Raw genomic sequence first — 27,864 nt, forward strand, 5'->3', positions numbered from 1 at the left:
TGGGCAGGCTAGTTTCAGAAGAATCCATGCCCCCTGCACCATGCTAAGAACCTTGAAGAGCATGAAACTGTCATGTGATTTTGTCTATGGCATGCGATGACATGAACATATGATACAGAATAGAGGAACTTTTAAAAATGTAAATAGTCGTTGAAAGAATAAGTTTAAAAAACAATTCAAGTCTGCTGCTGAGGTGTTATTAAATATTTCAGAAGAGGAAAAGCATAACATTTCAGAAAAAGTTTTCTTTCTAGTGGGATATTCCAGTCAAATATCTAATCATTTTCTACATTTAAAAGTATAAGTCTGTAATCAACAAAGACCCAAGTGTTAGCTTTATTGAGACATTAATCAAAATAAAAAGAGAACACTTCTTTTTGTTGGTCAGAATATCACACATATGTAATACTCATATTTTTTCAACATGAATATCTTAGGAAATAGAAATAAGGCAATCCACCCAGAAATTTAGTGGCATATTTATTTTGATATAAAAGCAATGTATAAATTTAGGAAACCTATGACATTTAAACACCAAATTTCTTTCAGATCCTATTTCTTGTTATAGAACAACCTCTAAGGTAGGAAGAAGATAAAGTCCTTATCAGCTGGGAGAACATATATTTGTCTTTAAGTTAGATTTATAGATGTCTCCATTTCTCCCTAACTTTACAAGCAATTGATTACTGCTAGCATCAAGTTTTTGTAGACAGATGCTAAAAAAGCCATCAGTTGTTTAATTGGCTAATCAGAGCTTCCAGGTAACCAATAAGCCATGCAAATAAAAAGGATGACTCAAATTGATAAAGCACATACTCATCAGAATAAAGGGAAATTTTACTCATTTAAATATAATGGGATTCTCCTGGATAGGAAGCAAGTTACCCTGAAACCCATGAGGACTGCCTGAGCATTTATTATTTGCCTAAATTAGGCAAATAAGTAAAAAGCATTTCTGGTTTTTAATTTCTGTACTAAAAAACAAAAAACAAGTCCCTCTCAGGACTCAAAAGCAAACAATAGGAACAGCCTATCTGCTCTTTGCTTCAATTTGATTACAGATTTCCTTCTATGTATACCTTGTTTAGACATAATTTCAACATAAATTCCCTAATAAATGAACACCTAAACAGTAAAAAACTGGAACATTTACATGCCCACTTACCTTTCTGTATGTAACAGAAAAGGTACTGGGATGGGAAATAGAAGATACGGGTTCTAGTTTTGGCTCTAGTACTAGTAACTTCTGTGGGTGGCTTTAGGAAAATTACTATACCTTTTTCTAGGTCTACTGGCATGCCTGTAAAATAAGTGGCTAATCTAGAAGATCAAAGTTTCCTCCTGTATTGACATACTGGGGGCACAGTGACAGTTAAATATGCAAAGACAAAAAAACATTTCTCTTGTGTTTTTATTGGGAAGGGGGAGTTGGAGGGGGTTAGTGATTGGTTTGCAATTAGACCACAATGAAACGCTAACAATGGGCCATCAACTAAGATAGGGAAATACAAAAGCTTTGCTACTATGAATTCTTGTAGTAACTCACAATACATTTTAAATTTTTAGTCATTAAAAATTATGCAATGGGTACCTGTGTTTCCTGAACCAGAGCATACTAAAAAGAAAATGTATCTTAACATTATAACAAATTTGTAACAAGTAATATATTATTCACAAATTTATTCTTCCTAACTATTATTTAGCATCCAACATGTATTATTTCCAAACATCACAGCAATTCTGTAAGGTCAGGTGGTATCACCAGTTTACAGGTGAGGAAATTGAGCCTTAGAAGGATTAAGTAACCTGCAAAAAGATCACCCATCAGGGAAATGATAGAGCTGGAATTCAATCCCAGATATGCCCAGTTCTAAAGGCCATGTGCTTTCTGCTACACTAACTGCTTCCTTAGAGGTAAATCATATATTTCCCCCTTCCTGGGATGGTCCTCTCTTTTACTGTTACAGAAAAAGCACCTACCTTTTTCAATTTTGGTAGTTTGGGGAGATTTGAAACTGAAATCAAGCCTACATTTATTAAACTGAGGAACTCTAAGTTCACAAATTCAGCTGTTAAGCCCTCAATCTGTCCATCACTTGATTTGCAATTGTCCAGGACAAGTTCTCGAACCTGTAGATGACAAAGAAAAAAGAAAAGCTTTCAAAAATATACAGAAAACAGAACTCCCCCAAAGCAAAACCTCCAACCATAAATACCCAGCAAAAACACCCACATATTGGGGCAGCCTCTACTTAGACCTAGATCACAGTTATAAATAAATGAAAAATGATTAAGCCTTTAGTAACAATATACTAATAGATACCAAGGGTGGAATGTTACACCATGGTATAAATAAAGATTTAAACTCTTTCCTTTCCAGAGACAGAAACTACAGTTCTTAATATGTAAGGGAAGAAACTATTTTCCCTATTCCTTTTCCCAACTCCGTTCCCCAAGGGGTAGTTTCAACTACAAATGCAGAGGGAAGCAACCCCTCACCCCTTTTAGGCTGAGTCTACCTCAAGGTCCAGGATACTGACACAAGGAAAACAGGAAAGCTTTATTATTCTTATTAAAATCACTAAGAGATTTTGGCAGCACTATACATTTCCACTTGTGGTTTTATTAATCTTTACTAAGATTATTTTGACACTAGAAAGAGGTCAAGATGAAAGTGGCCTTAATTCAAAACAAAGATTGATCTGGGTTATACATAAGAATGATAGGAGAGAGAATGGTTAGACCTTAAATTAGGTTCCTTTTTCCAGGCCATAAAAATCTCCTTTGGGGGCCCTGAGATTCAGAACTCAAATTCACCCACTGGTATCAAATCTGAAGATTTTGAATACTGATTATTTAATAAAGTGTGAATACTATAATAATCCTTATTACCATTCTTGCTCTGTGGTTGACTCTGAAACTTGAAACATTTTAACACATTTTGATCAATTTACAGTGATGCAAATTAGTTTTAACTGCAGAAGGCATTCTTGCAGTAATCTACCAAGCTTAATAGCATTCATCAAATATGTGTCTATGTAACAATTATACACACATACACACACACAAACATACATATATGGAAGGGAGATGCTGATAGTCCTAAAATAAGGATGGAAGCTGGTAATGTCTTCATCCTCTCATACAGAATCTAAGAATACTACTCTAGTAATTTCCATCATTTATGGAGAACTTGTTATTCTTTGCACCACCATTCCCCCATGTCCAGAGAAGGAATGAAATTTATAGAGCCAGTGATACCCACAAGACCACAACTTCTCAGTCACTTCTTCACTACTTCTCACTGCCCTATTTCCTCCTCAGAAGCCCTGGTTTCAGTCACGATGCATGCAGTCCTAGTATACTATTTAACTTCTTTCCTTCCTTCCACTTTTTTCTAGATACCTCTGGCATTCTTCCTTCTGATAAAAATCAGCACATGTGAAAACCTAAGAGGTCAACTGAGGAGAGCTGGGCTCTGGAGACAGGTGCCTGGGTTGAATCCTGGCTCTGCCACTATAACCTGTGATACCTCAGGCAAGTCACTTAACCTCGCTGTACCTCAGTTTCCTCATCTGTGAAGCGGGGAAAAAATCATACTCACCTCATGGAGTTGTTGTAGAGAAGAGTGCTTGGGACACAGTAAATGTCAAAAAAAGTAACCTCTGGGGAAAGGGAGTAAGGAAATGACAGAGACCTTTGCTGTCTATTCATATCTATACTTTTTTTAACAAGCAGGTATTACTTTTGTATTACCAAAACAAAAAACAAGAAACAACCCAAAACAAACAAACAACAAAAAATACCCAGCTTTGGCCGGTTAGCTCAATTGGTTAAGAGTGTTGTCCTGAAACAATAAGATTGAAGGTTCGATCCTAGTCAGGATACACACGGGAAGCAACCACTGAATGTATGAATGAGAACAAGAAGTTAGTGCTTCCCTCCTTCCTTTCTCTGACTCTCATTAATATATACATACATAAAAATAAATAAAGCTCCAGCCAGCTGGCTCGGCTTGCTAGAGCGTCATCTCTGCATGGAGGTTGCTGTTTGATCCCTGGTCAGGACACATACAGGAGCAGCTTGATGTTCCTGTCTCTCTCTCCCTCTCTCAAATAAACCAAACAAAACCCCCAACAAACCATAAAAATGGTCAACTGTAATCATCTCACACCTAAGTAGTATACTGCAACACTACTAAAATGGTCTCATTTAGTATGGGGGATTTCTTTTTTTCTTTTTCTGAAGTTGGAAACATGGAGGCAGTCAGACAGACTCCCACATGCGCCCGACCGGGATCCACCTGGTATGCCCACCAGGGGGCGATGCTCTGCCCATCTGGGGCGTTGCTCTGTTGCAACCAGAGCCATTCCAGCAACTGAGGCAGAGGCCACAGAGCCATCCTCAGCGCCCGGGCCAACTCTGCTCCAATGGAGCCTCGGCTGTGGGAGAGGAAGAGAGAGACAGAGAGGAAGGAGAGGGGGAGGGGTGGAGAAGCAGATGGGCGCCTCTCCTATGTGCCCTGGCCGGCAATCGTACCCGGGACTCCTGCATGCCAGGCCGACGCTCTAACACTGAGCCAACAGGCCAGGGCCAGTATGGGGGATTTTTTATGACTTATCTGACAGAAAATCCAAAATTATTATATGGAATGACACCAATATACCAAAAGCCAAGTGAGGAGGAACTAGAATTAGCCATATTACCTTTTAAGCCTTTTGCCTCCCAACTCACTGGGTGAAATCACCTTTTGGACAATTTCTCTCAACTAGTGAACTACACTTTAACTAAAATCATCAAAAACTACCACCTGACCTACAGTGGCGCATTGGGTAAACTGTCGACTTGGAATGCCGAGGTTACTGATTCGAAACCCCGGGCATACCTGGTCAAGACATATATGGGAGTTGATGCTTTCTGCTTCTTCCCCCTATTCTCTCTCTCTCTCTCTGTCTCCTCTATCTAAAATGAATAAACTAAAACAAAACAAAAAAAAAAAAAACTACCATAGAGCATTTAAGTATGAGTTAGAATGTTTGCTGAACCACACAGCAGAAAAGGAATTAAGACAAAATTAGGAGGAAAAAAATGTTAAAGTAGTTCTAATCTGCAGGTTTAGCTACAGAAGATGATGGAGAGGAATTGAGGTCTTGGTTTAGTGAAATGGGAACATATCGGTAGATGGAACTAAGAAAGGAACAGCTAGCTGGTTGAGGGAAGTAAGAAACAGGAAAAGAGCTATCAAGCTTCAAGTTCCCATCGGATGTCCAGATGAAAGTATCCCCAGGCAGCTGGACACGTGGGTTTGGAGTTGGGGAGTGAGGTATGGGTTGTAAATTCTGTGTTTGGGAGTCATCGGGACGCAGATAGTAGTGGAAGCTGGAATTCCTAAGAAGAGGACCAAGGATGGAACCCTGGGGGAGGAGGAAACTGCAAAGGAGACTTGGAGAAGTTAGGAGTACCCAAAAATGAAGCATTAGTATAAAACACCCAGAAAGGCTTATAAAATAAGGCACAGGAAGTGACTAAAAAATTAGAGAACTTAAATGCCCATCAACAAGGGACTCATTTCCAGGATACATTGTGGGATGAAAAATGTACAGAATGGACGTTACGATTTATGTAATATATATACATTCACTTTCTTACATGTACATAAAACCTCACAGGGATAATCTCTCAGGGACAGAATGTAAGTGACCAGGAGACTTTTCTCTAGAATCTTATTCTGCACTTCAATGATGAAATTATTAATTTATTTTAAAAGTAAAGGTAAAATATGTCACTGCTAGACTTAAGAGTACTGCATAGAAGAAGAGGTTTGTGTCAGAATTATAGGGGACTGAGCAGATGATGAAATAAGAGACAACTTGGATATAAACAAAACCTACTTTCTGATCATAAGTATAATCACATTAATGTAAAACATATTAATATTCATCACTCGATATTTTGGTATATTTTTTGTCTTTTATATTTTAAATATAGGTGAGGTGAAACTATATAACTTAGCAGACTTTAAGATAACAACACTGAATACCTGTTAAAAGCTAAAAAAATTAAAGTATAGTGATGTACCATAAATTACAATCCTCCGTATAGAACACAGCCCCAATTTTCCGTTATAAATAATGCCATGATTATCTTTTTGTGTAAAATTTCTTCTGTAATTAGGATTGCTTGTTTCATCACAAACTATTGCTAGGCAAAAGAATATAAACATTTGAGTCTGTTATTGAGTTATGAGTTCATTATTTAAAATGGCAACCAATCCCTCTTTTTAACATTTTTGTGACCTTTCTTGATATATGAAAATTGTAGGTATTTGCATTGTACGTTTTTCTTTTCTTTTTTTAATGTTTGATTTTAGAGAGAAAGGTAACAATGAAAATTGTCAGGGAGAAACAGGAAACATCCATGTTTCTGTAAGTGCCCTGACTGGGGATCAAACCGGGAACCTCTGTGCTTAGGAATGATGCTCTAGTCTAATCAACAGTTATCTGGCCACAGCTAGTTACATTTTATCTTGAGAATATTGTTTTTATCCTAGTGAGAAAAAAAATAAACACCCCAAAAGAAACACTGACAAAAACATCAGACAAGATATAAAATACAAATCATCAATAGACATTAAAAAAAACCTGTTCAACTATAAGTAATACAAATGCATATTAAAAATGAGATGTATCGCTACTGTTGTTGGAGGCAGGGCAGCTCTTCCTGAGCAGAAGACAGCTAGGATGGGCACAGGTGTAGCTGAGTTTATTAGTGGGAGAGCAAGAAGTTCACATTGAAACCTTTAATTTTCTCCACGAGTAGAAGGCAACAGAATTTACTAAGGTGAGTAGAGTAAAAGGCTGTATGGCTCAGGAGAGAAGGCATGTCCCTTTACTTTTCTAGGAAGGCTGAGGACACAAAGAAACGTGCTATCCTCAGAACAGGGCTCTAGATGCACAGTAAAGGACAGAGCAGAGTGGAAACTACTGTAGAAAGCAGAGACCACAGGAGGGTCCCCCTTCCTGCCCTTCCGAGTCTGACAGGTCCGAAAAGCCTCTGTCAGCAGCCTTCCAGCCTGTCTCAAGTTCTATGCAGGACTTTGGAGAAAAGGTGTTGTCTCTCAGGCACTGTCAGCAGCATTCATTCTCCCCACCCTCCACTCCTTCCTGCAGTATGAAGGGACCCAGGCTGCCTTGCAAGGGAGAGTAGAACTGTGTAAGAGTGTGCATGGGGCAGGGGGTGGGGTGGGGTGTGTGTGTGTGTGTGTGTGTGTGTGTGTGAGATATGTATATAACTCCATTGCCTCCCAATCTAGATACAGAATAAATGGGAGTTTCTAATCAAGGAGAAATGGCCTTAGTTTCCCTTTTTTATGCCCCAAATCTTCCATGGCTATCTAAGGAGGGAAGGTTGGGCAGGCACTTGTACATTTACAGATGGAACTGGGGGGGGGGGGGCTATTTGGTCCAAAATAGTTGACTTTCTGCTCAAAAATAGATGGTTTAACTTTTGCTTTTTGGAGTCAAATTCACTCTTCTTCATACCTCATTTTCCAATTAAATTAACTTTTTCTCAAACATGAATTTAAGGTAAACATGTACGTACTAAAAGCAAAAATCCATTATTTCCTATTTACCGTAACTTGTTTTGTTTTTGTTTTTTAAGCGAGGGACGGGAGGTAGAGATAGACTCCTGCATGTGCCCTGACCAGGATCCACTTGGCAACCCATGTCTGGGGCCAATGATCGAATTAACCAAGCAATCCTGAATGCCTGAGGTTGAGGCTCAGACCAGCTGAGCCACTGGCTGCAAGTAGAGAAGAGAGAGAGCAAGGGAGAGGGAAGGGAAGAGAAGCAGATGTTCACTTCTCATGCATGCCCTGACTGGGGATTGAACCTGGGCTGCCCGCACATCTGGCCGATGCTCTGACCCTGAGCCAACCATCCAGGGCTTGTTTTTGTTTCTATAGTTATCAGCAAAACACTGTTTTGACTGAAAAAGCTGAGCTATATTGTAGCCAAGTTATGGGAACTGGAGCTGGGAGCTGCAGAAGACATCAAGCGATTTTCTTTCCATCCTCTTCCCATCTGCTCTCACTCCCCCACTTCCCTGGTTACAGTAAAAAAGAGACAATTTTATATAACTGGTTGGATGACCTTCCCCAATTATGTTATCCTTGTTACAAGGGGGCAAAAAAACAACTTTTTTAAAATACAGAGGAATTAAAGATCTTTTAAGTTACCAATTCTTTTCATTAGAAAACATGATTATTGTTATAAGTGAAATAACCCCAAAATGTAGAAAGAAAACGTAACTACTGCTACTCTTGCTAATTTTCATTCTTCTGAGTTAACTAATGTTCAAACATTCTACCCTACTATTTCAAAAATGTCTTCAAAGTAACAATAGCACAGATTTATATTAGTAGTTCTCAAACTTAGGTGGCAGAACTACTGGTGGGTAAAAGGAACCATTCTAAAAAGCAACTTGGCAGAAGACAGATTCACTTTGAGAGGTTCATTTCAGTAATATTTAAAATGGCAATGCCTGACCGGTGGTGGCACAGTAGACAGTGCATCAACTTGGGACACAGAGGTCCCAGGTTCAAAACCCCAAGGTTGCTGGCTTGAATGCAGGCTCATCCAGCTTGAGCATGGAATCATTGACATGATCTCATGGTAACTGGCTTGAGCAAGGGGTCACTGGCACAGCTGGAGCCCTACCCCAGGCACATTGAGAAGCCGTCAGTGAACAACTAAAGTGACACAATGAGCTGATGCATCTCTGCTCTCTCTCCTTTCCTGTTTCTCTTAAATAAGCAAGGCAAAAAAACCCACAAAACCCAAAAAACCTTCTAACCACCCCATGGGGATGGTGAAATTATAATCTATGCAGATATATTAACCATGATGCTAACTAAATAGGAAGATAAAGATATAGACAACTAAATAAATGCAACACACTAGACTGTCTAAATGGTAGAATGGGGGTGTGTAAGATTTCTATTTTCTTTAATTTTTGGTTATCTTTATCTACTATTTTTTAGCGTATCTTTATTTTTTCTTCAATGAATATGTATTACTTATACAAGGAAAAAACCCCAAGCAGTTGCTCTCCAACCAATTAGAATATCCCATTAAGCTCAAAATTGTATCACAATAGACACAAAATAGATGCCTAAAGTTGGGGGAAAGTGTGAGGAAAACGTAAAGTGCCCCCCCCAGTAAAATAGACTAAGGAAAGACTACTTTGGCATACTTATGGCATATGAAATGTCTCAGTCTAGCATACAGCCCAGCAGTGTTCCATACGGGCACAGACTATGAACCTCAGGAACTTCTTGCCTTTCTAACGAAAAACTCAAAACAGAGCTAGTATCAAGGCTAGCTGTCCGAACATACCTCTTATATAGAGTTCTCCTGGACTTAGGAAAAATTGAGCTATACATATATTTTTAGCCCCCCCCCATAAAAATACCTGTGTTTAAAAAGAACAAGGCTATAGTAATAGGAGAACTAACCTATTAACTTAAGCCTTTGGCCACAGAACACAAAAAGGTAAAGCGATAATCAGGGTCTTTTGCAAACCCTCAAATAAAATAACAAAAAAGCCACACACACATACTCTAACATTTATGATCAAACATCCATTTATCCTCCTCAAACATTTAGATCTCACTTGATGACATTAAGGTCAACCATGGGATAGACTCTTGAACATTTAAGAACCTCCTGTTAATACAGTCAACAAAGAAAGAAAATTTTTTTTCTCCAAATGACAAAAGTCTTCAGGATCCCAGAGCCTACTAAGAATTGGCCCCACCCAGGAGCCATGACTAGTTGACTGGTTTTAAAGGAGTTGTCTTGGAACTTCTCATTTACCTTAAGGATGATGCTTTTGTGCAAAAAGTTTTTAACTTCTGTTATAAATTTTCCTTCAAAATCTACAGCATTTTTTTTCCCTGGAAAGCCTCCTGTTTAAGGTCAAACTTTTACTCTAAGAACTCAACTCTTACTGGTCTCAGTCTCCCTTGTCAGAGTCCCTAGTGGGATTGTGGTGTAGGCTGGCTCCTAAAACACTCAAGGCCCCTAACCAGCAGGAGTGTACCAGGCAGCACAGGGGTCTAAGCCTCATGAGGGAAGGCACTGCTCTTTAACTTGTTCACACTGCTTTTCTAGGTCTCGGCACAGTGTTGGTATTTAATAAACCATTGGATTACTGTAGACTAGTGCTGTCCAATATAGTAGCTGCTAGTCAACTGTGGCTTTTGAACACCTGAAATGTGGATAGTGCAACTGTCAAACTGACCTTTTAACTGAATTTTAACTAAGTAGCCATATAATGCTGGCCTGCCTTTCGCAGGACGGTAAGGACTAAGTTGACTACTTGAAAAATTAACACTTACACATATATGAACTTTTTTTTTTTTTGTATTTTTCCGAGGTTAGAAGCAGAGGCAATCAGACAGACTCCGGCATGCCCACTAGGGGGCAATGCTCTGCCCATCTGGGGTGTTGCTCCTTTGCGACCTGAACGATTCTAGCACCTGAGGTGGAGGTCATGGAGCCATCCTCAGTGCCCGGGCCAACTATGCTCCAGTGGAGCCTTGGCTGTGGGAGGGGAAGAGAGAGACAGAGAGGAAGGAGAGGGGAAAGGATGGAGAAGTAGATGGGTGCTTTTCCTGTGTGCCCTGGCCGGGAATCGAATCCAGAACTTCCACATGCCAGGCCAACACTCTACCACTGACCCAACCAGCCAGGGCCGTATATGTACTTTTCAAAAGCAACATATTAAGTTATGTATGAAAAAATTCCATACAGTGGGAATATCAGCCTAGTTTTATTTCCCAGAGGGAGCAACACTGCTCTTACTGCTCAACTTGTGTTGTAAGGCCCTCCCTTCTCTACTTTTTTTTAACGTTTTAATTTAAAAAAAAAATTTTTTTTTTTTTTAATTTTTCTTAAGTTGGAAACCAGGAGGCAGTCAGACAGACTCCCGCATGTGCCCGACCGGGATCCACCCGGCATGCCCACTAGGAGGCGATGCTCTGCCCATCTGGGGCATCGCTCTGTTGCAACCAGAGCCATTCTAGCACCTGAGGCAGAGGCCACGGAGCCATCCTCAGCGCCCGGGCAAACTTTGCTCCAATGGAGTCTTGGCTGCGGGAGGGTAAGAGAGAGACAGAGAGGAAGGAGAGGGGGAGGGGTGGAGAAGCAGATGGGCGCTTCTCCTGTGTGCCCTGGCTGGGAATTGAACCTGGGACTCCTGCATGCCAGACCGACGCTCTACCACTGAGCCAACCAGCCAGGGCTTAATTAAAAATTTTGGTGACACTGATTAAGAAAATTATATAGACTTTAGGTGTACAATTCTGTAATACATCATAGGTATATTGCATTGTGTTTTCACCAACCCAAGTCAAGTCCTATTGAGTACTTCAATAGCAGTTTAGCTTGCCCACAAAAAATTCAAATTCTAAATTTGAAAACTTAAATCCACATGTGTATTTTTCTTATGGAAACTTTGCCTATATTTAATTACTCTACATTCTATTAATTTATAACTACTCAGCAATAATGTAATCGCCTGAAATTAATAACTAAAAATAAGAACACAACTCAACGAGTATTATTACTGTGTGAAGATTAACTCTTTAATATACTAGCACGTGGCCAACACAAAATGTCTGACTGATAAACCGAAGGGACGAATATGGTCCGATCTCAACCTTAAAACTCGGGGGCCTTGTCAGGATGCCCACGCCCTCAGATCCCCCAGGGATGCTCTGGGTGGCCACACGGTGCGGCGCCCCAGACCTCATTTGTGGTGACCTCAGTGATTCAAAATCTCGTGGATGAATTTCCACAAGTTGGCAACTTGTTACCCACAGCTACCTTACTGCACGAAACGCGTGCATCGCTAGACTGGGGAAGGCTGGGGAAGACTGGGAGGATTTCCCCAGGGCTAGCCCGGGCCAGAGCGCGCCACTCACCCTAAGAGGGGGTCTGGCAGAGGCGCGGCCCCGCGGCCGGCCGCGGGAAGCCGCTCCAGTGCGCAGGGAGGGTAGAGGAGAAGAGGCAATTTTTAAAGGTCCGCTGGCTGCTCACGCAGCCGCGGCCGGCGAGAGCAGGCCCCATTCGGCCGCACTCTAACATTTGCGGAGGCGGAGGCCAAGGCCACCGAGGCCGTCCGCACCCTCGGCGCCTGGCCCGGGCGGTGCCGGCCGCCAGGCGTTGCCCTTTTAAGAAGGCTGGGGGGGCGGGGGAGGAGGACGGAGCGCTCCGGGGAGGAGATGAGTCGGCGGCGGAGCGCGCAGCTCCCGCCAGTGCGAGCTGAGCCCCGGCGCGGCGGGCTGGAGACACGCCGCCAGGTCGGCCTGGGGAGCGGCGCCCGGGAGTCACCGCCGGGGGCGGGCGGGCAGGGCCGAGCCCGCAGGCCGGCTCTGGCGGCGGAGGGAGACGGTGCCCGCCAACATGGCGCTGTGTCGGCCTGTGGCGCGCCCCGGCTGGCGCGAGAAGCCTCCGCCCGCCTACACCAAGGGGCCAGCCTCCCGGACAGGGGCCCCGGGCTCCGCCGCCGCGGCGCGGGCGGTGGGGGTGAAGCCGCCACCACTACGGCTGGCTCGGGCCGACCGGGGCCCGCCCTGGAAGGTCGAGAGTGGGCAATGCCCGGAAGGCGCAAAGGGAGCGACAAAGATGGTGGAGAAAGTTTTATTTTTAGGCTTGAAAAATGGCGGGAACTGCGTCCTTTTTTCAAACTTGGCCTCGGGAGGGGCGGCGGTTGCGCCACCTCCGCCGCCGGGGCTCGCCCCTCCCCCGCGCGGCGCGCGCCAGGCCGCGCCCGCCCGCGCCCCCGGACCCCCAGGGCTCCTCGCCCCCTCCGGGGCTGAGCGCGCCCTCCTCGCCTCAGGGCCCCTGCCCTCGGCCCGGCCGGCGCCAACCGCGAGACCGGGCTGGCCGAGCCGCCCCCGGACCCCTGCGGTCGCGGCCCTTCTCCGGCCGGCCCGGGGCTCGCGAAGCCCCGCCTGGCCTGCCGCGGGCTCAGCCTGGGAGGGCCGCGCGGCTCCTCGGCAGGCTCGGTACCTGCCGAGGAGCCGCGCATCCCGGGAGGCTGCAAACATGGCTCCCAGCGTTACACAACCCCCTCCTCCCTCCCTCGCCGCCGGCCACACGCACACGCGCTCCTCCACGAAGGACCCCGGTGGGCGACGAGCTCAAAGTTTGCTTTCCCACACCCACCGCCTTCCCCGGACCGCCGCGGGGCCCCGCGGGCTCGCTGCCCGCCTTCCCCGTCCGAGCCCGCGAGCTGCGCCCTTCCCCGCTCCGGGGCCAGACACGCGCGGCCGGGGGCCCGCAGGTGGCCTCCATTACATGCAAGTCATTGGAGGGAGAGGGCACCCGAAGGGGCTCCGCTTACAGCCGCTGGGGTCCGGTTCCTCAGCTCCAGGTGGATCCTCCTCTTCATGGCCATGTTTCCCTCTTCCCCTCTTCAAACTTAACTTTCCGGGGAGGGGGCCGAGGGGGAGGCGTCCTGGCCTGCGCAGCTAGGGCCGTCGGAAGGGGTCTGGCGTCGGCAGAGGCCGGCGGCGCGGGGCTGGGCAGCGGGCGGCGTGCGGGCAGGCGAGCGGAGCCCCCGGAGCCAAGTTACTCACGGGAGCGGAGAGAAACCACGGAGGGAAAAGGGGGCTGGAGCGCTGCGCCGGTCTCACTACCGCCGCCCCCGGCCGCGGCCCGGCACTGCGCTTAAACCGGCGACGCGGCTCAGGCGGCTGCTCCGCTCGACTCGGCCCCGCGAGGCGCCGCTCGCCTAGGTGGCCGCGGCTGCACCAAGGACGGGGCGGGGAGACGCGGCGGGAGGGGCGGAGGCTGGGGGAAAGGCGCAGCCCGCGGGACTGGAGCGACTTCCTCCCCTCGCTCCCGCTGCACGTGTGGTGGCTGATGTAAGAACTTGGTCGGAGGCTTCCCCGCTCGCCGTCGAATTGAGACCCCTGGGCCCCACCTCGCTTCGCTCCGACGCCGGTCTTCGGACCGCGCTTGGACGGTTGCTGGGAGAGCTCAGAGGGAGTCTTTACAGCCGGGCTTTGGGGGTCCCTAAGGCCAGGTCCGGCTGTTGAAGCTCGACCAAGCCAGCTGGACGTCCGCAAAGGCGGGACACAGGAAGGGAGCATGGGACATGGGGCTTTTGCGTTCACCTTCTGCACCCCGTAGTGTCGGTCAGCAGCCCGAACCCAGCCGTGTCCTTGGCCAGGCGGGAATGGAAGGACTACGGAGACCCCGGTAGGGAGCGGAACCACGCCCCCCTCCCGCATTGTAACGCATGGCACCCGGTGAAGTCGGTCTTTGGCTGGGACAGGAGCAGCTCCGTCCACTTGCCCGAGCCATAGAGAAGCCCAGCATACCGAGTTCAATAGACTCTCCCTGGGTTTCTAATATTTAAATGTAGGCTAATAAGGCAGCAGCTAGCATTTCTAATGGAGTCTTGGAGTTTTAGTTTTCCCGAATACTTTTATCCCATTATTTCTTAGGAGACCCCTGTGAGGTATGTAAATTCTTGATGGTCTCGGTTTGGGTGAAACTTGGCAGGTAGCCTTTGTAATGGTCTGGTTCAGAGAGCATTCTGAGAGCCAGGGTTAGAGCACCAAATTTGCTTTGCACACCTAGAGTAACATAACGTTATATTCAGCTTAAAATGTTAATGTGTCACGTGTCTAATCAGATACCATCTTCTAATACAGAAAAGAGTCTCCAAAGATTAGTAACAACTTGTGAATAGAGAAAATTTTGTACATTAACCTAAGATTTCTTAACGTTAAGACCCCCCCTCCTATTTTACATATGGCAAACAAAACCACTTTAACATTTTGTTTGTTATTTTATTCTCTGCAAATTATAAGAAAAAATTTATTTTGAAAGTTACAGAGGTAGTGAAAATGAGCCTGCTGGGCTGCATGAGTTTAGTAAGTTGCAGAAGCAAAAGAAGGGCCCCTAGAGCTTAGATGAGGGAATGGCAAAAGTAACAGACCTGTGGAGGAAGAAGAAGAGGAAGATAAAGGCGAGGGCATGTTCCCCAGAGGGAGAGTATCCACTTAGATCAATTTTTAAAATACACAATTAATTAAAATTTCAATGCAAAAAAAAAAAAAAGTTTTTAAAAGGCTTATGGAGCCTGACCAAGCGGGGGCGCAGTGGATAGAGCGTCGGACTGGGATGCTGAGGACCCGGGTTTGAGACCCTGAGGTCGCCAGCTTGAGCGTGGGCTCATCTGGTTTGAGCAAAAGCCCACCAGCTTGAACCCAAGGTCGCTGGCTCCAGCAAGGGGTTACTCGGTCTGCTGAAGCCCCACGGTCAAGGCACATATGAGAAAGCAATCAATGAACAACTAAGGTGTTGCAACTTGCAATGAAAAACTAATGATTGATGCTTCTCATCTCTCTCCGTCCCTGTCTGTCTGTCCCTGTCCATACCTCTCTCTGACTTACTCTCTGTCTCTGTAAAAAATAAATAAGTAAATAAAAATAAAAAATAAAAAGGCTTATGGAAAAAGGCAAAAAAAATTCTAGTATGTTGTTTCCTGACCTTCGTATTTACAATGAGTCTTAGCCTTAGCAGACATTTCTGTGGCAGGAAAATGGTGAAGGAGGTGCTCTTCAGGATGACGCACAAGGTCTAGCTATAAGGTTATGAGAACCCCAGGGCCATGAGAGAAAGGCTTTTACAAAACAAGTCAGTTTCATGAGTTAGCAGGCAATGATTTACCACCCACTTTTAGGGCTTGATATGTTCTTTCTCATTGAATCAAAAAACAACCCTGTGAAGTAGATTATGTTTTAATCATTTTACAGGTGAGAAACTGAGCCTTAAGCTGCATGGCCAACAAGAGGTGGAAGTAGGGTTTAAATCCAAGTAGGTCTAACTCCAAAGCCTGCCATCTTTTCTCCTATGTCATCAGTCTAACTGGAATGAAGTCCTAGCATGGGGTGGGGACCTGATTTGGAGCAAGAGCTTGGGAACATTTATACAGAACCTTTTATACTAAACATGCAGATGCCATTTTGCAGGTAAAGGGGAGATGCTGAAGAAGATTGGAACGTGGTAGGTCTGCTAAAGCCAGTGGTAACCTGGTGGCCCATGGGGGAGATGATACTGATCATTAGTGAGACACCAAGCAGGTCTTGGAAACCTGTTCTGTATGACCAACTCAAGGGTATTGAAGGACTCTCCTCACAGGGTAAATGTGTGTTTTATAAGATTATGCTACAAAGTGATTAATAAACATAGCCACAATGTGCAGCAAATAAAAAGAAAGCAAAAGGAGGAGAGACTACAGACCCGGTACTGTCCCTTCTGACACAGCCGGTGCTGGCATGCACCTCTATGAACAAAGAGCATGTGTTTCAGTGACATGCTTCTTTGTCAGGGGCTTCACTGCCAGAGGCATAAATAACACAGGCAGAAACAGGGTGTGTCTCACTGCCCTGCCAACATCTTCCACTGGACTGTCAGTCCGCAGGCCTGAAGGGGCTGTTGTCATAGTGCCCTGGTTTTGAATATTGCTGTGCTTAACATCATTCTGAGTATGGTTCTGGGGGTGAGAAAACTAAAATACATAATTGTATCTAATCCATGGTTATTACCATGTTCATGGATTTATGGATTTGAATAAGAGCTGGAAGGGAATAAGGAAATGTGAAAACAGCCTGTTAATTTATTAGGGAGTCTGAGCTATTGGTGAATCCTTTTTTCCATTGACAATCATGTTTGCCTTATAAGTAATGAAAATATCAAATAATCCCCAGTTTTGGGCACCCTTTAAAGTCTTAAAATTGCCTATTAATGAGAATGTGTGTGTACTCCAATAAGCTCCATATAGTCTGAGGAGAACACTAATTTGTAACTGCTTGGACCTGCTCTCCACTTCACTGCCTCAGCACTAGGAAGTCATTCGTCAACTCATCGGATGACCTGAGCTTTCCACAAATTTTGTGGCTGGTAACAAACTTGAATAAATCTGAAGATGAGAGGAAACAGCCTCATTCAGGCATTGCTTTAACTGGCTTTCAAACCAGTTGGGCAGAATGGCACCCTTTTTCTTTTGTAAGACAGTATATGAAGCTAATGCATAGTACAGGGTGGAGAAATCATTACTTTTTTAAAACTAAAAACTTCCATTCTTACCCTCCTCTTCTATATACATATGGACCCATTGCTAAATCTGTCCTCTAGCATTCCATAGCATGGTGTGTGTACCTGTTATAGCTATTAGGTAACACATGGGAGTTGTTGAAGGATCTAAGATTTCAACTAGATTGAGCTCATATGAATATTTCTGGATGATATAAGTGGAGAGTAAGAGCCTGGGCCATCTTTGCAAATGTGTATTATGTTGAAAATAAGTTGCATATACTCAAGAATACTATTTAGGCAGCTGAGATTATTGAGACAAAAGGAGAGGGAGAAGAAAATAGTTAGATGAAAATAGGGTAAGAAATGAGATCCTGTAAGTCTCCAGATGGTAAAAACAGAGGAAGGGAAAGTGTCAGGTGTGTAGGCAGCTGCAGGTCTAGTAAAGGCCCCTTGCCAAGGGAACCAGATTCCTTTCTGCTCTCTGAAACAGCTGTAGGTGCTGGGCCTTCTTGGGGCAGCAAGGAAGAGTTATGACTACAAGACTCAGGTTTAATATTTATTAAGTACCATCCTTATGCCAAGTACTGTGCTTGAGACTTTCATGTATATTGCATTTCAGTTAATCCTGGCAACAGCTCACTGGGACAAGAGTATAATCCCCTGTTATTATTTTGGAAACAGACTTGTATAAGCCAAGTAGAACTCACATAGCTCGTAAGAATCTGGATTTCTCTGTCATAAAGATCTCACTGTAGCCCTGGCTGGATAGCTTGGTTGGCTAGAGCATCACCCCAAAGTGCAGAGGTTGCCAGTTCAGTCCCCAGTCAGGGCACGTACAGGAAGAACAGATCAATGTTCCTGTCTCTGTCTCCCTTCCTCTCTCTAAAATCAATTAAAAAAAATCTCATTGTAATTCATTATCATTACCATGTCCTACTATTCCTCACAACTGCTTCTGAAATTTTTTTTTTGTTTTCTTTGCTTCAAGATTTTCTTGCTCACTGGGAGGTGGGAGGGAACAAAAAACTCAGAAAATGAAATTTAAAAATTAAATTCCTGCCATTGAGATATACCCACTATTAAGGTATATATTCTTGAACCTTTTTTTCTTTATTATACAGTAGTGAAAAAAAATATTAGAATCAGATTGAGGATTTTTTTGAAACTTGTTTTTCTCACCTATCAGTACAAAAAATAAGTTAATATGATAAGTATGAGTATTATCTTTGCTCATTGTTGTTTTCCTTCTTAGAGAGGGACTCTAATGAGGCTTTCGGACAAACCACATAACCTCTCTGAGCCTCAGGCAGCTCATCTCAGGACTGTTGTGAGGATTAGATATAATCATGAATACGAAGCTCCTATGTGGCTCAGTACCCGGCACTCTCCTCTGTGCCCTGCCATAGTCACTGCAAGCCCCAGTCCCTTCCTTACCCTAAGTAGAGGCTTGGAGCTTGCTGGCCTCCTCTGAGGCTATAGAAGTTTTGCTGTGGCCATCAGTCCTCTACCTCTGCTCCATGTCCTTTGTTTCCTGTAGTTATCCTGCCCTTTACTGAGAAAAGGGCTCACCCCAAACCAATATAACTTTTGACTCTTACATGGGGTGGACTCATCTTCTATTTCACACAGTCCCTTGTCTCTTCATGGACTGGGAATGTGCTCCTGAGCTAGACTGGAAAATATCCGAGTGGCCCCACAGTGCTGGATATGCTTCTCCTCCATAATTAGCCAGTGTCCCCACCCTCTGGGCTCTCCTACCTCACAGGGATTTCCTTGTCCCCACAGAGCTACCCCAAAGTCCTGTTCCGGCACAGTGAACTTTCCCATCTGTTCTTGAGTTTGCTTTGCCAGCTCAGGTCCAACCAGAGGCCCCTTGGTGGTCATGCAAGGTAGTCCTCCCTCACTCTAGACTCTGACACTCCTGAGGTAGTTTGTGTGCTAATTTGTTAGTCTCATTCTGGTAAAGCCCAAAGACCAGAAGTCCCAAATATCCTCACATTCTACTTCTTGAAAAGCAGGGCAGGTGCCCTGGCCGGTTGGCTCAGTGGTAGAGCGTCGGCCTGGCGTGCAGAAGTCCCGGGTTCGATTCCCGGCCAGGGCACACAGGAGAAGCGCCCGTCTGCTTCTCCACCCCTCCCCCTCTCCTTCCTCTCTGTCTCTCTCTTCCCCTCCCGCAGCCAAGGCTCCATTGGAGCAAAGATGGCCCGGGTGCTGGGGATGGCTCCTTGGCCTCTGCCCCAGGCGCTGGAGTGGCTCTGGTTGCAACAGAGCGACGCCCCAGAGGGGCAGAGCATCGCCCCCTGGTGGGCAGAGCGTCGCCCCCTGGTGGGCGTGCCGGGTGGATCCCGGTTGTGCGCATGCGGGAGTCTGCTGGACTGTCTCTCCCCATTTCCAGCTTCAGAAAAATACAAAAGAAAAAAAAGAAGAGCAGGGCAGGAGCACCCTTCCAGTTAGATGAGATACTGTCTGATTCATGAATCACCTAGTGACGCCAATTAGAGCTTTAAAGAAAAGAAAAAAGAGGAAAGCAGTACATAAAAAGGTTTCTTTTTATGTCCATCTATTCATATACTATAGAAAACTTGAAAACTATACTTAACAAAGAGAAGAAAATAAAAATATCAATTCAGAGCTAAGCATGCATTGGTCACATTTTGATGTCTATTCCCCCAGTCTCTTCTCTGTACACATCAGTTCTCAGGTTCCTAGAAGCATCAGCTCTTTAATAACATATTTTGAGGGAGGCAGCAAGGGGGAAATCCACCACATTAAATATTCATATTGATTATAAGAGACATCCTTACTTCAGAAATGATAAGTAGTAAAAAACAAACAAAAACTACCATTGTACCTAGGAAATACTATATTACATTTAAAAAATATTTTCAGGCCCTGGCCGGTTGGCTCAGTGGTAGAGCGTTAGCCTGGCGTGAGGAAGTCCCGGGTTCGATTCCTGGCCAGGGCACACAGGAGAGGCGCCCATCTGCTTCTCCACCCCTCCCCCTCTCCTTCCTCTCTGTCTCTCTCTTCTCCTCCCGCAGCCGCAGCCGAGGCTCCATTGGAGCAAAAGATAGCCGGGGCGCTGGGGATGGCTCCTTGGCCTCTGCCCCAGGCGCTAGAGTGGCTCTGGTCGCGACAGAGCGACGCCCTGGATGGGCAGAGTATCGCCCCCTGGTGGGCGTGCCGGGTGGATTCCGGTTGGGCGCATGTGGGAGTCTGACTGCCTCCCCGTTTCCATCTTCAGAAAAATACAAAAAAAAAACAACCCAAAAAACCCCATATATATATATATATATATATATATATATATATATATATATATATATATATATATATATATATATATATATTTTCAAAAGCCTGATACTGTAACCTGCTTTTTTCACTTAATATATTATGAACATATTTCCATGCTATTGAATAAATACCCTAAAATATATATTCCTTGTCATTTTCCTACGAAACACGAAAATAGCTTTTTCTGAATGTAAAGACAATACATATTCAAGTAGCATTCATGCAATGCAAAAAAGTATAAAAAAGAAAAGAAAGCCAAAATCCCATTACCTAGTGAACCACTGTTAATATTCTCGTCTTTTCTGAGCTATCTCATGAATGTATATGCATATGTAAAATATATTATATAAATGCATACAATAAGTGGTACTTTGTAATATGCTCTTATTTTTTACATAGCAGTAAGTTACAGGTATTCCTCCAAGTCAATATATACAAGTCTACTTCATCATTTTTAAAGTCTATATCATATTTCACTACAAATATTGATCGACTTAGGACCTATGCAACTTACAACCATTTGACTTAACGACCACAATCGCTAGCCACGACTGCTCCGCATCTGGCAGCACAAGCGTTGCCCAGCTGGGCATACGACAGTGCGGACCAGCTTCTGGCAACACTACCATCTCCGCGTGCACCATTTCAATTGTTATCCCAGACTCAGTACAGCAATTTGTGTTTTGTGTCTTGGATATTTTTCATCAAACCCCTCCCAAGATGTCTACCAAGAGGAAATTGTCTTTGCAAATATTAAACCAGTTGTACTGGTAATGCAGTGTTTTACTTAAACCTGATGAATATAAAAATAAGAAACAAAATGATGTAGAGATGATACAAATGGCATAAAATGAACAAAGAAAATTATGATATATAACAATAAAAGAAAATTATGATAAAATATGACTTAAAGATTTTTATAACATTATTTCACAGTACTGTACAGATAGCCTACTCAGCTTACGACCAAATTGTGTTACGACCGTCTGTCAGAACCAATCGTCGTAAGTCGAGCACTAGCTGTATATGGATGTAGCATAATTTATTCACCTAGTTTCCTACTGATTGACATTTAAGTTTCTTCCAATTCACCATTATACAAAACATCTTTGTATAATTAGCTCCTTGAAATAAATTCCTAGAAATATAATTCCTGATCAGAGTATATATATTTCAAATTTGGATATGCATAGCAAATTGCACTTCAGAGGCTGTATAGCTTTTATACTCCTCTTATCAGTGTGTAAGACTTCCCTTCATCATTGCCTAAACTAGGTATTATCCTTAAATTTCTTTTGTTGTTAAACAGTTTTAAACCAATGACAAGGTTGAAAAGTTAAAGGTGGCAAGACAATTCAATGCAAAAAGAATAGTCTTTTAAACACATGGCATGTTACATATCCACATGCAAAAGAATTAAATTGAATCTCTACCTTACACCATATACAAAAATTAATTCAAAATGGGTCATAGACAAATATAAGAGCTAAAACTATGACTTGGGTGGAAATATAGAAATAGATCTTTATGACTTTAGATTATGCAAAGCTTTCTTAGCTATGATACTAAAAGCACAACATACTAGAAAAAAAAGATAAATTGAACTTAATCAAAATTGAAATCTTTTATGCTTCAAATGACACCCTTAAGATAGTAAAAGATAATGCATGAAATGGAAGAAAATATTTCCAAATCATATATCTAATAAGGGACTTGTATTCAGAATATAAAAGAACAATTAGAACTCATCAACAAAAAGGCAAATAACCCAATTAAAAATGAGCAAAGGATTTGATTAGACATTTCTCCAAAGATATATAAATGATCGACAGACATGAAAAAAAGCTAAACATTATTAGACATTGGGGAAATACAACTCAAAATCACCATGAGATACCACTTTATGCTTACTAGGATGGCTATAATAAAAAAGGACAAGTGTGTTGAGGATGTGCAAAAGTTGAAACCCTTGTACATTGCTGATAGGAATGTAAAATTGTGCAGCTACTGCAGAAAACAGCCTAACAGTTCCTCAAAGAAGTTAAACATAGAGCCAGCCATTTCACTTCAAGGTATAAACTCAAGAGAATGAAAATATATTTTCATATAGAATTTGTATGTGCATGTTTATAGCAGTATTATTCATAATAGCCATAAGTTTGGAAACAATTCAGATGTCCACAAACTGGTGAATGGATGAACAGAATGTGGTATCTTCATACAGTAGAATTTTTTCAGCCAGGAGAAGGGATGAGCTACTTATGATACACATGCTACAACATGAACGAACCTTAAAATACACTAAATGAAAGAAGCCAGATATGAAAGTCACAAACTATATGATACAACATGATTCCATTTATGTGAAATGTCCAAAATAGGCAAACCCATAGAGTAAGGAAGCAAATTAGTGGTTGCAGAGGTTGCAGGAAGGGAGAATAGAAATTTACTAATAGCTGTGGGGTTTCTTTTTAGGGTGATGAAAATATTCTGGAGTTATATGGTGATGATTTGGTTGTACAACTTTGTGAATACACTAAAACCCACTGAATTGTATACTTAAAGTTAAACATAGAGCTACCATATGACCTAGCAGTTCCATTCCTGGGTACGTATCCCAAAGAACTGCAAATGTAAATCCACAAAAAACTTGTGTAGGAATGTTCATAGCAACATTATTCATAGTAGCCCCAAAATGGAAATAACCCAAATGTTCGTCAACTGATGAATGCTTAAACAAAATGAGGTAAATCCATGTAGTATAGGCAGAATAATATCTCTCCAAAGATGTCCATGTCATAATCTCTGGGATTTTTAAATGAATTCCTTGTATGGCAAAAGTGATTTTGCAGATGTGATTAAGGATCTTGAGTTGAGATTATCCTGGATTATCCATATAGGCCAAAGGTCCTTAAAATTTGAAGAGAGAGGCTGGAGAGAAAGGAAGAGGGGGATTTGAGTAGGAAAGAGAAGATAAGAGTAATGTGACTTGAGAGGGGTTCAACCTCCCGGTGCTGTTTTTGAATTTAGAGGAAGGGAGTCTTCCTCCTTTTTTAAAATTTTATTTATTTATTTATTTATTTATTTATTTATTTATTTAGTGAAAGAGACAGAGAGAGGGACAGATGGGGAAAGACTGGAAGAGAGAGAGATGAGAAGCATCAATTCTTCATTGTGGCACCTTAGTTGTTCATTGATTGTTTTCTCATATGTGCCTTGACCAGGGGGCTACAGCAGAGCAAGTGACTCCTTGCTCAAGCCAGCAACCTTAGGCTCAAGTCAGCGACCTTTGGGCTCAAGCCAGAGACCATGGGGTCATGTCTATGCTGTGACCCCACACTCAAGTCAGTGACCCTGTGCTCAAGCTGGTGAGCCTGTGCTCAAGTGGATGAACCCGTGCTTGTGACCTTGGAGTTTTGAACCTGGGTTCTGTATCCTGACAGGGAATTGAACCCGGCACGTCCATATGCTGGGCTGATGCTCTATCCACTGTGCCACTGGCTAGGGCCTGTACTTTCCTCTGGTACTTCTGGATTCATTTTTATGCAAAATCTTTATATAGACTAATATTTTATTTTTTGTTAAGAATACAAATTTTGCTCCCTGGCCAGATAGCTCGGTTGGTTAGAATGTCATCCCGAAGTGCAGAGGTTGCTGGTTCAATTCCTGGTCAGTGCACATATAGAAACAGAGTGATGTTTTTTGTATCTCTCTTTCTTCTTCTCTCTCTCTCCTTCCCTCTCTCTTCTTCTTGCTAAAATCAATAAATTTTTAAAAAATGTAAAAATAGTGAGAATTTTGAAGTACACAGTACCATATTGTTAAATGTAGACCCAGGTTGTGCAGAAGGGCTTGAGAACTTAATCATCTTGCATAACTGAAACTTTATACCCACTGAAGAACAACTCCCCATTTCCCCTGTCCCTCAGCACCTGGAAACCACTATCATATTTTCTGCTTCTATGAGTCTATTTTAGATGCCTCATATGAGTGGAATCATACAGCCCTTATCTTGCTGTGACTGACTTACTTCACTTAGCTCAATGTCCTCCAGGTTCATCCATGTTGTCACAGATGTCAAAATTTCCTTCCTTTTAAAGGCTGAATAATATTCCGTTGTATATATACACATTTTTCTTTTCCTTTTTAAAATTAAATTTAAAGGTTTCAAGTGTACAGCTCAATAAAAAGTCCTCTGCACACTGCTTCATGCACCCATTGCTCCAAGCAAGTCTCTTTCTGTCCCTATGTCCCCCACTTTGCCCTCCACATGGCCCCCACCCCCTTTCCCTCTGGCTCTCACCACACTGTTGTCTGTATCTACATGTTATGTATATATAATTTTTGGCTAATTCCTTCACCTTCTTTCATTCAGTCCCCTCCCCACCTCCCCTCTGACAGCTGTCAGTCTGTCCCCTGACTCTTTCTATTTTGTTCATCAGTTTTATACAGACTAATATTTTAATGTATGGTTTGATGTAAAGGTCTATTTTTTTTAATTTATTGTTTTGAGAAAGAGAGAGAAACATTGGCTTGCTGTTTCATGTATTTATGCATCCATAGGTTGATTCTTGTATGTGCCCTGACCCACAGATGAACCCACAACCTTGGTTTATCTGGATGACACTTTAACCAGCTGAACTACCTGGCCAGGTTTACTTTTAATGGTTAGCTAATTGTCCCAGTACCACTTATTTAATGACAATCTTTTCCCAGTGAAATGTGAATTATATTCTTACATTTTTTTTGAGAGAGAGAGAGAGACAAAGAGAAAGAGAGAAAGCATCAACTTGTTGTGCACCCATTGATCGCTTCTCATACGTGCCCTGACCGGGGCTGGTGACCTTGGTGCTCAGAGTACACTCTGTCCACTGTGTCACGAACAAGGCCACATATATTTTTTTCTTTTTTTAGCAAGAGAGACAGAGAGGGACAGATAGGGACAGACAGACAGGAAGGGAGAGAGACAAGAAGCATCAATTCTTCATTGCAGCACCTTAGTTGTTCATGGATTGCTTCTCTCATATGTGCCTTGATCCAGAGGCTACAGCTGAGCCAGTGACCATTTGCTCAAGCCAGTGACCTTGGGCTCAAGCCAGCGATCATGGGGTCATATTCATAATCCCACACTCAAGTCAGCGATCTCAGGGTTTTGAACCTGGGCCTTCTGTGTCCCAGGCCGACGATCTATGCACTGTGCCACCACCAGGTCAGGCATGGGCACATGTTCTTAAGTCTTTTTCTGGACCTCCTTCTTTGTTTATCTACCTATCTATCATCTATCTATCTATCTATCTATCTTTCTATCTATTTATATGTCTATACCCTTACTAGTACCCATTTGGGAGAGTGGAGCCAATAGGCAAATGGCAGAGGACCAGAAGTTTACTTTCTGGAGAAATGGGCTCAGAGCAATGTGGGACTTAGAGACACAAGGCCCATGTGAGGCTGCGCCTCCATTAACCATGCAGAAGTGGAGAAGATCCCATTCAGAATGTGCAGTACCAGCACTAGTCCCCATTTATCTCCCTCTCCATTCCTTACCTCTTTTCCCCCAAAATTACCCTACTAGTCTAGGTGTTCATTGATATCAGAAGGATATCTGGTTATTCATGATACATTTAATTTACATGCTTATCTCCACACCCTCCCAAACCCTTAAAAAATGTAAAGATAAAGTTGAATTTTTCCCAGAAAGTAGAACAGTAAGATAAATTACTACAAGTAAAGGAAAAATAAAATTAATGGATCAGTCCAAGAGGCCCAATATTTGACTAATCAGAGTTCAAGAAAGAGAGAAGAGACTAAACGGAGGGAATTGTGTGGAAGTCTACACTCCAAATGGTGAGATGTCAACTCCAACCCCTCTACCTGAACTTGGTTCCAGAATGCTAATAGCTAATATCCAAAATCAGGAGACCAGAAGATTCTTTTCCAGGGAAAGTGACTGAGTTAAGAAAAAAAAATCTAAGATAACCAAATCTGTTTTATTTTCATTTCCAAGGTCTCTTTCTTGTTCTTCCTAATTGTTCATTTTTCAGAGTCTCTTGTTTTTATTTCATTGATGTAACATCTCTTTTATCTTTGAGGAGATAAAAATTTTGTTCTGGTATCTGAATGGTCTCCATCTTCTTCATGTTTGTTTTTACTAACAAATTTCTGGCTCCTGTGTTAAAGTCATTACAGAGTATCTGATCATCCGTGATTATCCATTCATATTTACAAGAGGTACTAAAAAGGTGAATGGAAACTTTGTACACTGGTAGGTCTTAGAGACTAGGGAGGATCACTCCACAGTGATCAGGAAGCAAACTAGCATTTCCATTGTGAGACCCCCAAATGTCAGTATTTTCAGTACCCATAGCTGTAAAGAATGAAATTACAAATTGTGTACAACATTATTCCTTTGGATTTCCAGATTGAAATGTCCCAACAAAGTATATTATAATGAAAATTTAAAAACCAGAGATCCTAAAAGTGTCCTAAGAGAAAAAATAAGTCATAATCAAAGGATCAAAAATCAAAATGGGCCTGACTTGTGGTGGCGCAGTGATAAAGCGTCGACCTGGAAATGCTGAGGTCGCTGGTTCGAAAACCTGGGCTTGCCGATCAAGGCACATATGAGAGTTGATGCTTCCTGCTCCTCCCCCCCTTCTTTCTCTCTGTCTCTCTCTCTTCTCTCTCTCTCTCCTTTCTAAAATGAATAAATAAAATAAAAAAAATTAAAAAAAATCAAAATGGAATGAGACTTCCCAATAGAACAAAAAAAACTTGAAGCCAGTGGAGCAATAGATACCTTTTGGAATAATTCTGAGGAAAAGGATCCTCCTTTCAGAACTTAACATGCAGCCAAACTATCATTCAAGAGTGATAGTAGAATAAAAATATTTTCAGACATTCAAAATGTCAAAATATTAACCACCAATGCACCCTTTCTCAGAAAGCTACCATAGAATACACTCCCACAAGGGTATCTATCTGTGCAGTGGGCCAGGAGAGCAACCCAGGGCAGTAGAACAGGAAGTTAGAGGGATGTTGGAAAATAACAATGAAGACCATCACCCGTGTGACCACACTGAGAGTGACTTTACAGCTCTGATAAGCAGAGAAGTGAAAACAGTAAAAAAGGATTCTTAATTCCAGGAAAAATAAAAAGTTGTACCAGAAATTATAATTACATTATGTTATATGTCTCATCTGTATGCATTGTGTGGTCACATTAACATAAATAACCAATACCGAAAGGAGGGGCGAGTCAAAGCTGTGTGGAAGTGAGAGTGTAGAGAGTCAAATTCTTACTTTTTATAGTAGGAAGTCAATAGTTAATATGAACAGTTAATGTCTAAAATTAATAAAACAGAAATAGTATAACGGCATTATTTATATAAAAGGAAGCAAACACCAGAGGCAGCAGCTAAAAGAATTGAAATTGTCATCTCTAGAGAAT

General features: G+C 42.8%; 2 protein-coding genes across 4 annotated transcripts in view; one reads left to right on the forward strand and one right to left on the reverse strand.

Annotated features, from left to right (window-relative positions):
• ANP32B (acidic nuclear phosphoprotein 32 family member B) overlaps positions 1-13,690 on the reverse strand; it is a 28,305-nt gene extending 14,615 nt beyond the window's left edge. The window contains exons 1-2 of one of the 2 annotated variants that reach the window (XR_010729057.1): positions 13,414-13,690; positions 1,981-2,130 (exon numbers count right to left, since the gene is read on the reverse strand). Coding sequence is in view for 1 of the 2 variants with exons in the window: in XM_066256678.1 (XP_066112775.1) it covers positions 1,981-2,130; positions 13,414-13,467 (204 nt within the window). In the remaining variant the exon portion in view is untranslated. The remainder of the gene's footprint in view (positions 1-1,980; positions 2,131-13,413) is intronic. The other variant, XM_066256678.1, reaches the window with a different exon arrangement.
• Positions 12,272-27,864, forward strand: part of HEMGN (hemogen) — a 50,866-nt gene continuing 35,273 nt past the window's right edge. The window contains exon 1 of one of the 2 annotated variants that reach the window (XM_066256677.1): positions 12,272-12,367. The gene's annotated coding sequence lies outside the window, so the exon portion shown is untranslated. The remainder of the gene's footprint in view (positions 12,368-27,864) is intronic. The other variant, XM_066256676.1, reaches the window with a different exon arrangement.

This window comes from Saccopteryx bilineata, chromosome 2 (genome assembly GCF_036850765.1).
Source record: "Saccopteryx bilineata isolate mSacBil1 chromosome 2, mSacBil1_pri_phased_curated, whole genome shotgun sequence".
NCBI classification, from domain to species: domain Eukaryota; kingdom Metazoa; phylum Chordata; class Mammalia; order Chiroptera; family Emballonuridae; genus Saccopteryx; species Saccopteryx bilineata.